This window comes from Pezoporus occidentalis, unplaced genomic scaffold (assembly GCF_034315485.1).
Source record: "Pezoporus occidentalis ecotype Australia unplaced genomic scaffold, CSIRO_AGI_Poc_V1 ctg182, whole genome shotgun sequence".
NCBI lineage: Eukaryota > Metazoa > Chordata > Aves > Psittaciformes > Psittacidae > Pezoporus > Pezoporus occidentalis.
The window spans coordinates 64,445-78,388 of NW_026913662.1; the positions used below are offsets into that span (position 1 = coordinate 64,445).

General features: G+C 37.2%; 1 protein-coding gene across 5 annotated transcripts in view; it reads right to left on the reverse strand.

Moving 5' to 3' along the window:
* LOC134162035 (ankyrin repeat and sterile alpha motif domain-containing protein 1B-like) overlaps positions 1 to 13,944 on the reverse strand; it is a 309,404-nt gene that overhangs the window by 34,549 nt on the left and 260,911 nt on the right. For all 5 annotated transcript variants that reach the window (XR_009964170.1, XM_062615455.1, XM_062615451.1 and 2 more), the window contains 2 exons: positions 11,961 to 12,059; positions 2,264 to 2,416 (listed from right to left, as the gene is read on the reverse strand). Coding sequence is in view for 4 of the 5 variants with exons in the window: in XM_062615455.1 (XP_062471439.1) it covers positions 2,264 to 2,416; positions 11,961 to 12,059 (252 nt within the window). In the remaining variant the exon portion in view is untranslated. The remainder of the gene's footprint in view (positions 1 to 2,263; positions 2,417 to 11,960; positions 12,060 to 13,944) is intronic.

Genomic DNA, 13,944 nt, shown 5'->3' on the forward strand with positions numbered 1-13,944 from the left:
ACATTTTTATCACTTATGTAGCATAAGTGCCGATGAAGTTTCTTGCTCCATCTACAGCTTGAGCACCAAAAGCCACCAAACCAATGGTACTCAGTTATTTTCAGGACGTTGACTCTCTTTTTTCTCTAATTTTTCAAGTGCCTGGATTCTAACCTATCATATCAGGAGTCCTAGTCCAGAGTTAGTGGCTTTGACCTTTATACAATCCTTTATGAAAATCTTTATGTTATAAGCTCTTGTTTGCCATTGCCTGAATGGGAAGTGAGACCTTTGAATTCAATTTCAGACAGCAGGCCTGCTGGTCAGAGATAAGTATCTTGTTCTGCCAGACTGCACAATGCTCCAAACCAATTTCTTGTCTATTTCTGAAAGATTCCCCTCAATTGAAACAGAAGAATAACAGTAACAACAGATTTTCTTAGTGAACACCCTATCATTACAGTTAGCTACTACTGATTGGTGGGAATCAAATATATACTGACTGGACTAAACCTGAATATTTGAGAATGTAGAGCTGTTTTATTCACTATGCTCCTGAACAACACAATATCATATCAGGTGGGAGAAATATTTATCTCTGTCGGTATCTGCATCTATACAAATACTTAAACAACAGTTTAACAGCTGTTTCTTGCAGCCCATGGCAAAAGGGAGTGTTTGCCCAAGAATGGCAGGCCCTCAAACAGAACATGATGTTAACCTTTAAAATTAGAGGGATATATACTGGTCTGGTTTATAATAATTTTACAGGACTGTATTCATATTAACTCCAGGGCAGGTACTTCCCTTTTCATCATTTTAAGCAAGTTTGGAATCAAACTGCAAGCCTTTAATGAGGTTTTAATGATCCACTTGGGGGAGCTAAAGGGTAATTTGTTTCCAAACTGATTATGGCAAAATGTTTGGAATGCAAAATTAAGAGCAGAGTCATCCACTTCCTTGAACTCAGTGCTGGCTGTTAATCTATATTATCTTCTGGAACAAAGGGTCCCCAGTTCTTATTAAAATTAAAGCCACATATACAAAAAAGAATCATAGTTATAAACAGCTTAGCAGCAAACACCCATAATAGCATCAATCATACCCTGGCTTCATTTATACACCTACAACATACATTGAATGCAACAGCCATAACATGTTAGAAAGTTTGGTCCGTACTCTTACGCTACATTTTTGTGCTAGTTAACATTAACTGTAATGTGACAGCAAGAAAAAAAATTCTAACATGCAATGGTTTTGTCTTTCAGTTAATCAAATACCTCTTTTTTTCATTTTTTTTTTTTTTATTCCTTTTCTTTAGATGCTGGTCTTGGGCTGTATCTGCTTGTGGCTCATGCACCAGTTACTATGTTGAAACATGGCTTCACAGCTGCTTTGCCTTATTCTTGATTGCCTATGGTTATTGGTAGTTCTTTGACTGTTCTGAGTTAGGCACTAATTAGAGGCAGAGATGCAGTATCTTCTATATTGGAAGGAAGAGCACAGTCTTTTGTATTTGAAGAGCCACTAAAATATGATCTTGGGGTTTTTTTTCCCATGCTGAGATTGCGCTAAAGTTCAGATAAACTGACAATACAGTTGATTTGAAAAGCCACAGTGAATTCAAAGCTATAATCACATCTTTTATAAAAGGAATAAAACTCAGTTTCAGTCACATAACTTACATGAAAATTTCATTGGCAAAGCTGTACTGTCAATGTCTCCACTGTATAAGCTTCATCTCATTTCAATTACTCTGCAGTGCAGTCCAAATTAAAGTTCATGGTTGCCCATCTGTGGGTATCTAATTTAACTGACTCATGTAAATAAGGTTTCAAGCAAAAGTGATAATTAAATAAATTATTTTTTCCTTTAGCATAACTTATTTGCTATGTTTAAGGTTTCCTTCTTTTATGTTTAATTTAGCCAGAGCATGTGGAAAAATTAAACTCTAAGCATCTTTACAGGAAGCACTGTTGCTAGGCACTCTAAAAGCAAAGGCTTATGCTTGGTAGCTATAAACTACCAAAATATATTTTTAAATGTCATTCAGCATCCTGAAGGCAGACACAACCATGCTGACTGAATACCATGTGAAAGACAACGGTAAAGCAAACGGAAGCAGCAGGTACAGTCAACTCAGGTATAGGAACGAAAGCTATAATCATTAACAGTACTTGATGGCAGTATTTGTAGTGCAATTTGCTTTTGTGCTTTGATAAGTAAGAAAAGCATTATAATGTATTTAGGAGGAACTATTACTGCTATAAGTTGACCAACTTACATTAATTAATTCAATATCCCAGATTTTTTTCACAAGGTCCATCGATGTATAGCCATTAATTAGAAAGGATTTGGTATAGTCACCCAGTTCAATGGAATCCAGCCATTCTGCTACAGAGGCGGGGTTGTAGCCATCATGACCAATCTGCTTCATCTGAAAACCAAGAATGAGTAAGAATTACTGATGATATTCATTAAACATCTTTCAGAACAGCAGTTTATTAGTTTCCTCACAGAGTTACCTTATTCTTGGATCAGCATTTTTTTAATGATTAGTACAGTGTGAAAAAATTTTGTGAGCAAAAGCACTAAAAAAACCTTAGTTTTTAATGTATCTTTAACTTACAGTGGCTTGCCTTTTAAATCAGACTCTACCAAGACTGGAGCTGGAGTTCAGTTCTTAGTGGATATCATAGAATACACAAGTGAGAGAAGGCAAAAAGGTGAAAGAGAAATTATTAATATCCTGACTTCATAAAGATGTCAGATTTGCACCCAAGATTTCATAAGAAATAATTCTGAGGAATGGGTCTTTTGGTATCATACTGCAAATGAAACATTCTGCTTTGGTTATATTATTGTTAACTTATCTCTCCTACTAGGTTATCAAATATTTTTTATAATGGTTGAAGACACGCTGTATTTTTCCACCCTCAGGGGAGGTTTAAAAAAAGACTTTCCTCTACCTGGTCAATTTTTCATGGAACTTCTGGGAATTTAACATATTTTAGATAGCTCTCTCTGTCTGTAAAGTTGCCTGAGACTGGACAATCAAACCAAGTATTACTGGAATGGAACTGAGAGAATGACACACACAGAAGCACACCACATGCATTTATATAGCAACACAGTCACAGGAAGCATAATCACATAAATCTTATTTTCATAACAAAGAAATACCACTGCCTCTTATTTTTCTGAAGATTGTTGAGCTACTAGGAAGCAAAAAGCTGCATTTCTTCTTTCACAATCGCCTCTCAGTGACACAAGTCAAGATTTCAAGCTAGCCATTAAAGATAAAAACATATAAAGCCTCTACCTGTGCAGCTTGTTATGCCATATTTTTTTAATGAATTTTAAAATAATTTGCCATAGTGTCAGAGGTAGAATGAAGTAGAAAGAAAATGCGCAATAGCCTCAATTTTCTACAGTATTATATGCATATCATCTTTCTATAGAAGTGTAACTATTGCTAACATGATGATACACTGAAATGGTAAACTGCTAAGAAGCTTTAGAGGTTTAGAAACCTTGTGTTTTGCATAGGTTCTCCTGACTATGCAAGGGTGACACTGCATGGTGAAAGACAGTATCCCATTTCTGCCTCCTTATGTACATTCCTACTTTCTAAGAAAAAAGGGAAGTGTGACAGAAACATAATGCTTTGAGCTTAAGTTTGAAGTGAGTGACAAAGTAATTTAACAAGGAGAGAATTCTGATCTTAATATCTTGCCTGAACCAACTTATTTCCCACAGTTTATTTGAAATACAATTTGAATTCAAAGCAGAGAAAAAAATTTAATATCTGCATCTGAAAGCCACGGTAGTGTTCATCAATCTATCTGTTTAAATGCAGAAAGCCAGCATGTCATGATCTTGATCTTAGTTTCCTGTAGTATCAGAGAAGAGTGATGCAGGCAGACTGCATCATGGATATGACAGTTTACCCTTTGGTCTTTGTTACAGATGTTGGATATAAAATATTTAAATGATGTAGTGAAATCGTTATCTTAAATCATAAAAGAAAGACAAGAAATCACATAAATTAACAATTGGTATCAGCCTTTCAGGTCACTTCTTTAACATGGGAGTCATTAGAAATTCAGAGTTCAGTTTTGCTGTTGAACTTGACATTTTGGAATTTAGTTTCATCCTAATTTATAATTAAATTCTTAGATGTCAAAAGCATGGCAAATTCTTCTTCTACTGTCATTCAGACTTCAAATCTTAGACCGACGATCTAGCAGACTGCAAAAACATTGGAGGATCCCGGGAACTCTGGCTCCTGGGGAGCTTATTTCAAGATTTGAAAAAAAGGTATTCTTAAAAAACTGACACTTGAGGAAGAAAAATCTAATACAAGAGAAGACATAAAGAAGATGTACAGGGAACACGTGACTTTTGACACATATAAGGTATTTTTGTTTCCTTTCTGTAACAAAGAAAAGTGAAGAACCTTTGAAACAATTTTCAACATAACCAGATGGGGCATGTTATGCATATTAAATCTTTTTTTTTATTACTATTTGATCTGCATGTTTAATAAATACTGATTTTAACAAGTTGGGGGTTTTCTGGTTTTGGTGGGTTTTTTTTTGACCTGCTGATTGAGAACCCTCATGCAGTCTGGTCCATAATTCTGGTAACCCATCAGCCTCTATGAAAACCAAACAGTCTGGGAAGTTTCTTGAATTCTCAATTCCCACTGGTGATCAAAAGGGTTGTTAAAATAGATATCACTCTACTACAGTGTGTTGCAAAAGGCTGCAGGCAAGCAAACACAGGTGAACAATCCAATAAGCAAGAGGCTGAGAACAACTGAAATGTATGTGACAATTTCATTCTCTGGATTTGGTGTCAATAGTCAAAATTGTCACTGGGTCACTCAAAAGCCTACATGAAAATACACTGGGAAGCAGCAGGCTCTGCAAACATTTTCTTTCTTCCTGTCCAGGGATTTGGCTGCCTGTGTTCAAGGCCACACAGGGGATAGTGCCACTGCATAGCCTTGGATCAGACCCAGGTGAGAAAAAGCAGTGAGAAGCCTGGTTGGAGCCAGCCCACCTTCTCCAGGAGCAGCATCTGAGCTCTGGTCCACATCCCTGACATTCACCCAAGCTATGCCATAGGTGCATCTGTGCCCTGCCATACACCTTGCTGATCCTCACCCTCCTGAATCGACCTTGTCCCATCCTCATCCCTACGGATTTGCCCTGGGACGTGGTTGTTCATGGTCACTACTACCATTCCTGCCCCTCTGCCAGTGCTCCCTGCCTGCTCACTGCCCCCTCTCTGCTCCCAGCGCACCTGCCCTGGCAGGACAGGTCCCTACTGCTGCTCCTACTGCAGAAAGTAAACCTCAGAACTAGAATATTTGCTAGCCGTTTCCGCACAAAAGCAGTATTTTGTTTTGTCATGAACCAAGAACCACTTTCTTATCTAAAACAGATTTTCTAATATGTGTCTAATACATGAATATCAATAAACTTTCAGTATCTGTCCTCTTGTATGGAAAGTTCTGTTCTGTCAATAACAACAACCAGCTTATTAACTGTCACTCATAGCTGGCTGAATGTTTGCCTTTCAAATATTTATTGACAGACAGATCAGTTACCTAGATGTGACAGTATCATTAATAGCATCTGCCTTTCTTATAAAATGTTATGCAGCTTTAAAAGAAAACCACTTGGAAATATCTGCCTGGAAGCGCTGCCCCCTTTCTTTATTAGAGCTCTAGTTTAGCTGCATCTTATCCCAGTCCTAATTAACAGGTCATGGCTCTTGGACTGTTTACATTTTTTTTCTATACTACACCATGGTCTTAGAGTCCTTTCACAGGTCATGTACACCCTGTATACCTCCTTGCTGATACCATGTGCTGACTGATTTCTGTTTCTGAAAGAAGAAACTCCTCCTATCTACTGACTGTATTTCCATTCATTCTATTTCAGTCATTTCACACCGGCTACAACACATGCACCCCTGGTGTCAAACATCTAAGCAGTTATGTGCATACCGCTTGACTCAGAGGAATATAAAACCTTTAAGGTTCAAGCCATGAAAGCCTTTCAAATATTAACTGCTCATAAAATGGGGCAGTATTGTTCTTCTGCAGACAGTGCTACTTGCTCATCCAGTTGTTATTTTTAAAGAACAGCATCAGTGTTAGCTGTTTCACTGCAGATGATTTTTGAGTGCAGACTAGGGAAAAGGCTAGAAATAAAGCCCATAGGATTTAGAGTGAAAAGAAAATATTTAAGAAAATATCATATAAACAAAGCATGGAAGAAGACACAAACCATAGATTTCTTTCCTAGGTCATACTGATCTACCACTGGTATTGCTTCCTTGAAATTAATAGAAAGCAGAAGTCAGAAAGAGCTGTTTCACATAATAAAATAGTGATGTCAAGTAGCATCCTAGTGGGTTGAGAAATCCTTTACAAGAGACTGGGTGTATATCGGACTTTTTACAGGTGCATCACTGCTCTATCTATACAGTACTTATCATTAGGATAGAAGGTACCTGAGGTTTCGTCTCTGAAGGGTAGCCAAACAAAAAGAGCTTCAGAGTAATCACATATGCACTTTTGGGAACTTTTATGAAACTATCAACTACAAATCTCAGTAATTCTAGCTGATTGCAATGGAGGAAGCATCAGCTCTTTTTTTTCTCCTGTTTTCATGAGATATCTAGCATGCATTATGTACTTTACAGTCAGTTGAACTCATGTTGTTGGAAGAGGAGATCATTCCTCCTCTGGAGGGGTGAAAGTAAAGGCTTGCAAGAGTGATATTTCTAAAGACCAAAGGCTGTGGATGGCACAGGGCTACCACATAGAGCTGGGCCTGTGCAGAAATTGAGCCTGCAGTCAGGAGCAGAGAGACAGCTCTCACTGGGGATGGGGACAACTCCCTAAGGACCTGAGAAGACTTTGCATTTGCAGCTGTTGAGAAAGGCACTGAGTGAAAACAGGGACCCGCTTGCAAAGATCCAGTGTGTGAGGAAAAGCTGTACATAAACCTTTTGGTTTTCTATTCTGTCTACCTTGACATATGTTTAAAAAAATAACTATTCAAGACTGTGTTCTATTAATGTTTGATTTTTCTTTCGGCTAACAGAAAGCCTTCCATCTTCCCGTAGAACTTACTATAAAAAGGGTACAGGCATGTTCATTTCACAGTGCTGCCTAATTCAGGATCCTGCCTCAATGGCAAATTCAGACAGGTCCACATCCAGAAGACTGAAAAGACCTCCTAGCTCTTCATCAGACACGAAGTCTGGGACAAGGGAAGATCAGTCTCATTCAGCGCTACTGAGGATGATGTACACAACAGTTTAGGACCTTGCTGTTGCATATTAATCTTAAGAGGACCTAAATCTGGAATTTGTGGAATAGGAGGAATCTATGGCCTTTGATCTTATGAGTTTCTGAGTATAATTTCCAAGAGCAGTCCTGTGGATATTTATTGGTACTTTAGTGCATAGAGCTGGAGCTCTTCCTATTTCTGGCTGGGAAAGAAACTCTCAGAGGCATTATAAGAGGAAAAACATCAGGGTAGAAAGCACTTTCTTTGAATCATGTTTTTCATCTTCTCTTCCAGAAGACCAGAAGCAAGGAGTCATGGCCAGAAAGGTTCATAAATGTTATGACACTACTTGCAGCATCTCCTAGTTTGGACACTGTCTTTAGGAATGGAAATTGTAATGATCTACTTTTTAGCTGTGCTAAATGGAAGAGAATTAATGGCCAGGATTAAATCAGTTTGCTAAACTCTGGCATGTCAAAGCCAATAGCAATATAGCAGTTCAAACATATGATGTGGTCTTTTTCTGTTACATACACAGCATAGTTAATGTGCACATGCACAGTAGTTCTGTTTTCCTAAATGACAGACTTACTATGCTTGCACAAAAGAATGTTACATATGAGTAGTAGATGCAGCATTTTTTTTTCGAAGCATAGCTTTACTGCTCATTAAAAATCCACTGCACAGGCTGGAAGGGCTTACTCTCACTTGTTTGGACAGGCGAGGGTCGAAACGGTGGGTGACAAGGTGCATGAGTAGGTGCAGATCCAACCTTGCATGCGGGTGGACCAGCGCATGGGTAGCTCAAAATCGCTCAGGAGATGACAGTCCTGGTCGGACACTCCCTGATTGCCTAAGCACCCTGTTTTCGATTTGCGTATCCCACTTGCCCTTGGTCATCATGCTTGTAGTAAGCGCGGTTAAAGCCCTTCCCAAATCTTCGCTTGTGAAGCCAAGTCATCAACTACTCACAGAGAGCATGTGCTCATAGCCTTTGATATCGTACTTGTCTGGCTCTGCAAGGCACCCACGAAAGAGGCTGGCTGCCTGCTACAAGATTTCCAAACTTGCTTTGTGCTGAGACCATTCTGTACAGGAAGGAATAAGCTGCATACTTTAAGAATAACTCTGTAGCCAGGAGAAAGCTGCTTTCAGCTAACATCTTTCTTCCATCTGTCAAACGAGAGAATGTGTTCCCATTACACACTAGGAGAAGGAGCCATACACTGAGCATCCCACACAAAAACAATCCTTTTTCTTATCTGAGTTCTCAGATAAGCTAGGATAATTATTTTGAAAAACAGTTTTAGCTTTTGAGGAACCCATTGAGAAGTTGCTTGCACATAGGTTTGGGATGCTGAAATAACCTGAGAATTCTCTATAGTTTCCCATGACTGCTACTATTTTCTTAGTCAAATAAGCATATCCTGCAAGCGGTTTATTTCCCAGTTTTATTTTTCTCAAATCCTGTACTTGCAGCTTCAGTATCTATTTGGACACTGTCTCTACCTAAAATCTTCTACCTCTAAAATCATCCTCCAAATATTTATAGATTTCATTCTTTTTAAAAGAAGAAATATTAAATGCGGTATCAAACTCCACTATGAAATTTGCTCTAAGACTGATGTCAGGTATAAAATATTTCCATTTCAAGAATTAACTCTACAAATCAGAGTTCTACTGGAGTGTCATAACCTTATCTAATAATAATAAGCCATAAAGTGCTCTAGTTATTATTAATGTGACACTTGAATAACTTATATTAGTGTGAGAGGAAACTTTGGGCTACTAGCTCTAATCCAAAAAAATAAAAGGTATTTTGAAAATCAGAAATCTAACTGAAAGATTTCAACTCTACCTGTTACAACCATACCAAATACAGAATGAGCAGGGAAAAATATTTTGAGAAATCTGGGTAATCATACCTTTTTATACTGGTTAAACACTACAATAACTAAGTCATCTATATTTGAAGAGTTATGTGGGTTTTTCTTTTTCTCATTTAAAACCACTTTAAGCTCTAGAAGGTGGTTCCTAAACAGGCTACTGGTGTTTGAAGTATAGAAATTCATCACTACTTAGGAAGCCAGCAATTATGATTAATAAGACAGTCTTTCTTTTCAGCCACTAAATGCCTGTTGCATTTTCAGACTGCAGAGATGAATAATGATGAGAATAACAAAAAGAGCTCTAAAAAAGGAGTATTTTAAAACCTTGACAATAGATTTTTTTCTTGATTTTTACCCTCTAAACTTATTCAATACTGCCTGCGTATATGGCTTTAAGTAAGTCCTGTTTCAGATGGTTTTTAAAGCACTTAACTTCTACCTCAAAATTTGAGTTAGAAAGTATCACGAGACATGAAACATTAATAGTAAATCTAAAAATATCATCATCAGCAATGTCATTAAGTACTAAAACACAAGGAGTCATCAAGATTTAAATTAAATGAGAAACAGAAAAGAGGTACACGTTCAAAACAAACAAACTAAAAGAATTTTTATCTAATGAGATTCAAATTAGTGAAGCTTCAATTATGGCTTGAGATCTTAAAATATTTAGATGGTATGCACTATTTTGAATGAATGATGACAGAGATGAATTTATCAACAAACAAACAGATATACTGAAATATTTCAAAGTTCCTTGCAGAATGTGATTTTTTTAAAAACCTTTAGCATGCTGTTAATGAATGCAGCAAGGATGGATTACATCAGATAGAACTTAGCATGATCCCAGTTTTGGGGCCCCATGGCTATTCTGACAGCTGTGCCTTCGAAAGAACTCAGTTTTGAATTGGAAATTATATTTTTACTATCTAAGCTCTCTTGTATTGCTGAGTCACTTAAGTGAAGAAACGCGATGCACAGCTTCAGCGTTTGACTGTGTTTTGGTGTAACATTCTTGCATCAAAGACACTAAAAACATGGTCCTTAAGGATTGTTTTTTTCTAGCTCAACAGGGAAGCTGTTAAAATCTACCTCTCCCATCATTCAGTCCATGCTTCAAGACATTCTGTCAATTATCTTTGATTCAAAAGATGTTAATTCTTCCAAGTAACTGCATAACCATCTTGTTCTCAGTTTCCAGAATATCTTTAGATCTTGACTCTGTCCTGCTTTCTCACATTAAGCATATTTTAAAAAGACCTCAGTTTGGAGTTTTATGACAGAATCTGGTCTCAGCACTATAATACTTTCCAAAAGCAGACAGTATTAACAATGTCTTCATAAACATGGGTTACTTAGTGCAGAGAGCACTAAAATTATCATATGCTAACAATCGACTCATTAATTTTGAAAACTTTCAACAAGAATACAAGAAAGCTGATCTCTGTAAGAAGTGTGAAAAACAGAAAAAATATATAATCAGCTAAGAGCAGGGATTAAGATTACAAAAATTTGTTTGAGTGATAGCATTGCTGAAAAAATAAATTAATAGTTAAATCTTAAATATCTATTTTAAGTAATCAAATGCTACTTTTCTACACCTTAGTATTTGTATCATTTAATTCACTTGTCTAACACTATATGTGGAATACTATTTCCTTTAATAATCTTTGATGTTTCAGTGAGCAGGCTCATGTTGTAGTATACATGGCTTGACTAATACATCCCGATACAGAAACTGTTCACAACTTCTAATTTTTCCCATACAAAAGAAGCTCTTGTTCTCTTTTACAAGTGATTCATCCAGGAAGCCCCGATGCATCAAAAAGCCTCTTCCAGCAATGTCAAACTCTTGTCTAGACTAAAAAGTCCTTTAATAACCCTCATTCTCTGCTAGTACTAAATTGCAAGCAGACTAATCTCTATTTACCTCAATTATTCTATATATGCTGCTCCCAGAACACTCCATGCACTTTACACTAGGTTTTATTCCAGTCCTAGTATTTTGTACCAAGTATCTGCATCACATATGGAAGACTTCTGACCCTTACTGGGGTCTACTTCTAATTCACCCTCCTCATACAGATTTCTAAAATCGAATAGTAAGTTACCATGCTAGTGCACTCTCTCTCTTGTTTAGAATGGTAGTAGAAGGCTCCACTAATATATTTTGGCATACAAAATATAAGAGCAATCCCTTTCTATCACAGATTTTAAAATCTATAGTTTAAATCGGCTAGCACCAAAAATAATTGGTAAAATGACTGCATGTCATTCTGTCCACAGCCAAGAAGCAAAATTCATGTACACAGCAGCAAATCAAATATGAAGCCCGCAGGAAGTCTCCACAGCCTACATGAAAGGCAGATATTAGGAAAATAAGGTTTCATACATGGCTTTAAAGTATACTTAAGGGGCAAAGTACTTCCAGGCCAATTGTTATGTAAAGATAAACAATCTGGAAATCATTGACAGCCTTATTTGCACATACGTAATGACAGTCTATAAAAAGACTGAAAAGCTAAAAATAAATAAAATAAATTCTAAATAGCCATTACTTCAGATTACAGATTTTACTCTCCTTTGCTTTGTTTGCCAATTACACCTATACAAAGTGAGTCTAATGCAAAGACGTTACTTTATGCCACATTTGCATATGGAAAATCATGTCTACAAAAGCAGTAGAGCATTATCTTTATCTCTGTTTGAAAAAGTGCTTAAAATAATGTGAAAGCTGTAGGTGTTAGATTCCTCACTTGGATAATAACAGAAACTATACCTTTGGGAGAAGCTGGATTGCTTGGAGTATTCTCTGTCTGTGCCCAGAGTTAAGGATTCCTATTTCCAAGAGATCCTGGTCCTCCATTACGTTGCTTCCCTAAAAATGGGGGAAAAAAATTAAAAAAGGTGGAATACAAGTGGAAAAACAACAGATGTCTTCAGTAGCCTGAAACAAGCCCTTCTGTTGCATTTGAGAAAGAGCACCTCGCTTAACTTACAGTATCTGACAAGAATCATAAATTACCGATGACTGCATTCATTTTCACAATGACAAAAATATGGTGGAAGGTGCCTGAACTCATGGACAATTACTCGACTGCTGGCAGCACTGCAGTGGAGAAATTGTAGCTTTCACTCAAGCCATATACCAGACACGAATCTTCTTTTGACTGGAACCAAGGATATGACTACAGAAATGTTCAGAAACTCTTTATTTTTCAATTCCCCTCCTTTCTCATCCAGCTATACATGGTGGTCATTTTTCTCCAGACTGGAAAATAATTAACACAGAATAAAATGAGCAGAGTGGATAAGGATAAAATTATTTAGTTCCTTGTTAGAAAAATAGTGAAGAGAGTGGCATCAACACATCCCATACAGTCCCTGTTCCCCTAAATTTCACTGTCCTAGTGCAATCCCAACTTTAGCTACCACTGTTCTTATCACCCTGCTTGAGGGCAGATCAAATAATTCCTAACATGCAAACAGCTGAAATAGTTTATCTGTTCAAAGAATACATAAAATAATTGCCTCAAATGTCCATAAAACAAGCCTCCACAACTCAAGCCTTTATTCTTAGGAGTTGCTAGCACTAGGGAGAGGACCTATAGCTACACAAACAGGATAATATCATACATTCAAAGAATGTGACACCACCTACATAGTAAGTTGAGCATTTGAAGGTTAAGGTATTTGATTAGCTGGCAGTGACTATTTGGAATCACAGGAGGCAAAATGGTAGCTCGAAAAAGAGAATTGCAACCAGGGATCAAATCATGATTGTTCAAAGTAGGCTGGCAATCTTGTATTCCTTTTTTTAGACTACCTCAGTTCAGACTAAACTTCAGCTTTTAAAAACATTTATTTTATTTTTAAAAGCTTCTAACTATTGCAGTTGCAAACAAAACCTGCAAAAAAAGAGATGACCTGTCTTGAACTCTTACCCCTGTTGGAGTCTTATGACACTAATTTGCTAGAAACAAGAATTACTATTTGTACTCATTTAACATCATGAAACAGGATTTATGTGAGCAAACCCATAAAAACTGCATCTCTACCTTTCCATTAGGCTTGCTGCTTCTGACACAGTAGGACTCTTAAGCAGCAGCAAAAATGAAAAGCTAATAGGTGCATAATGGAACACGCTTAAATACTTTGCTGAATCAGGGCTTAATAATGGATATGAATTCTTTCTGAATATCAAATCTTGTGTCCCACATCTACACAGCTTTATTTCAAAAAGCACACTAGAATACGCAATACTTCACCCTGTTCAGCTGCTAAATCTTCACCCTTTTCAGATGGACTGAGTAGTTTACAGATGTACTCTTTGAGGACTCTCAAGTGCTACTCTGCAGAGTATCCTGCAAAATCCAGGGGATGTCTTTTTAAGGCAATCATGGAAACTTTGCAAAGCTATTACATTTAAAATTATATTTCACAGTAAGTGGTATGATTTAAGACTCAAGTCTGCAAATCGTATCCTGAAAAACTTTGTGTGCAGCATTCAGAACAGGAGCAGACAGAGACCTGCTCTAAACGGAGAAACTCTGCAATCATGCAGATTTAAGTAGATCACATGGCGACAGAGTGTATGCAGCACAGGCTGTGCAAACAGTGATAGTGATGAGGTGGGGTTAACACCCCCTTCATTTCCCTGGTAAACACATACCAAATATAATTTCCCCTTTCTTCCTTTCTCCTTCAGGAGAAGCCTCAAGGAGGCTCTAAACTCATGGGAAGAACTGGGGAAGAAAACTTCC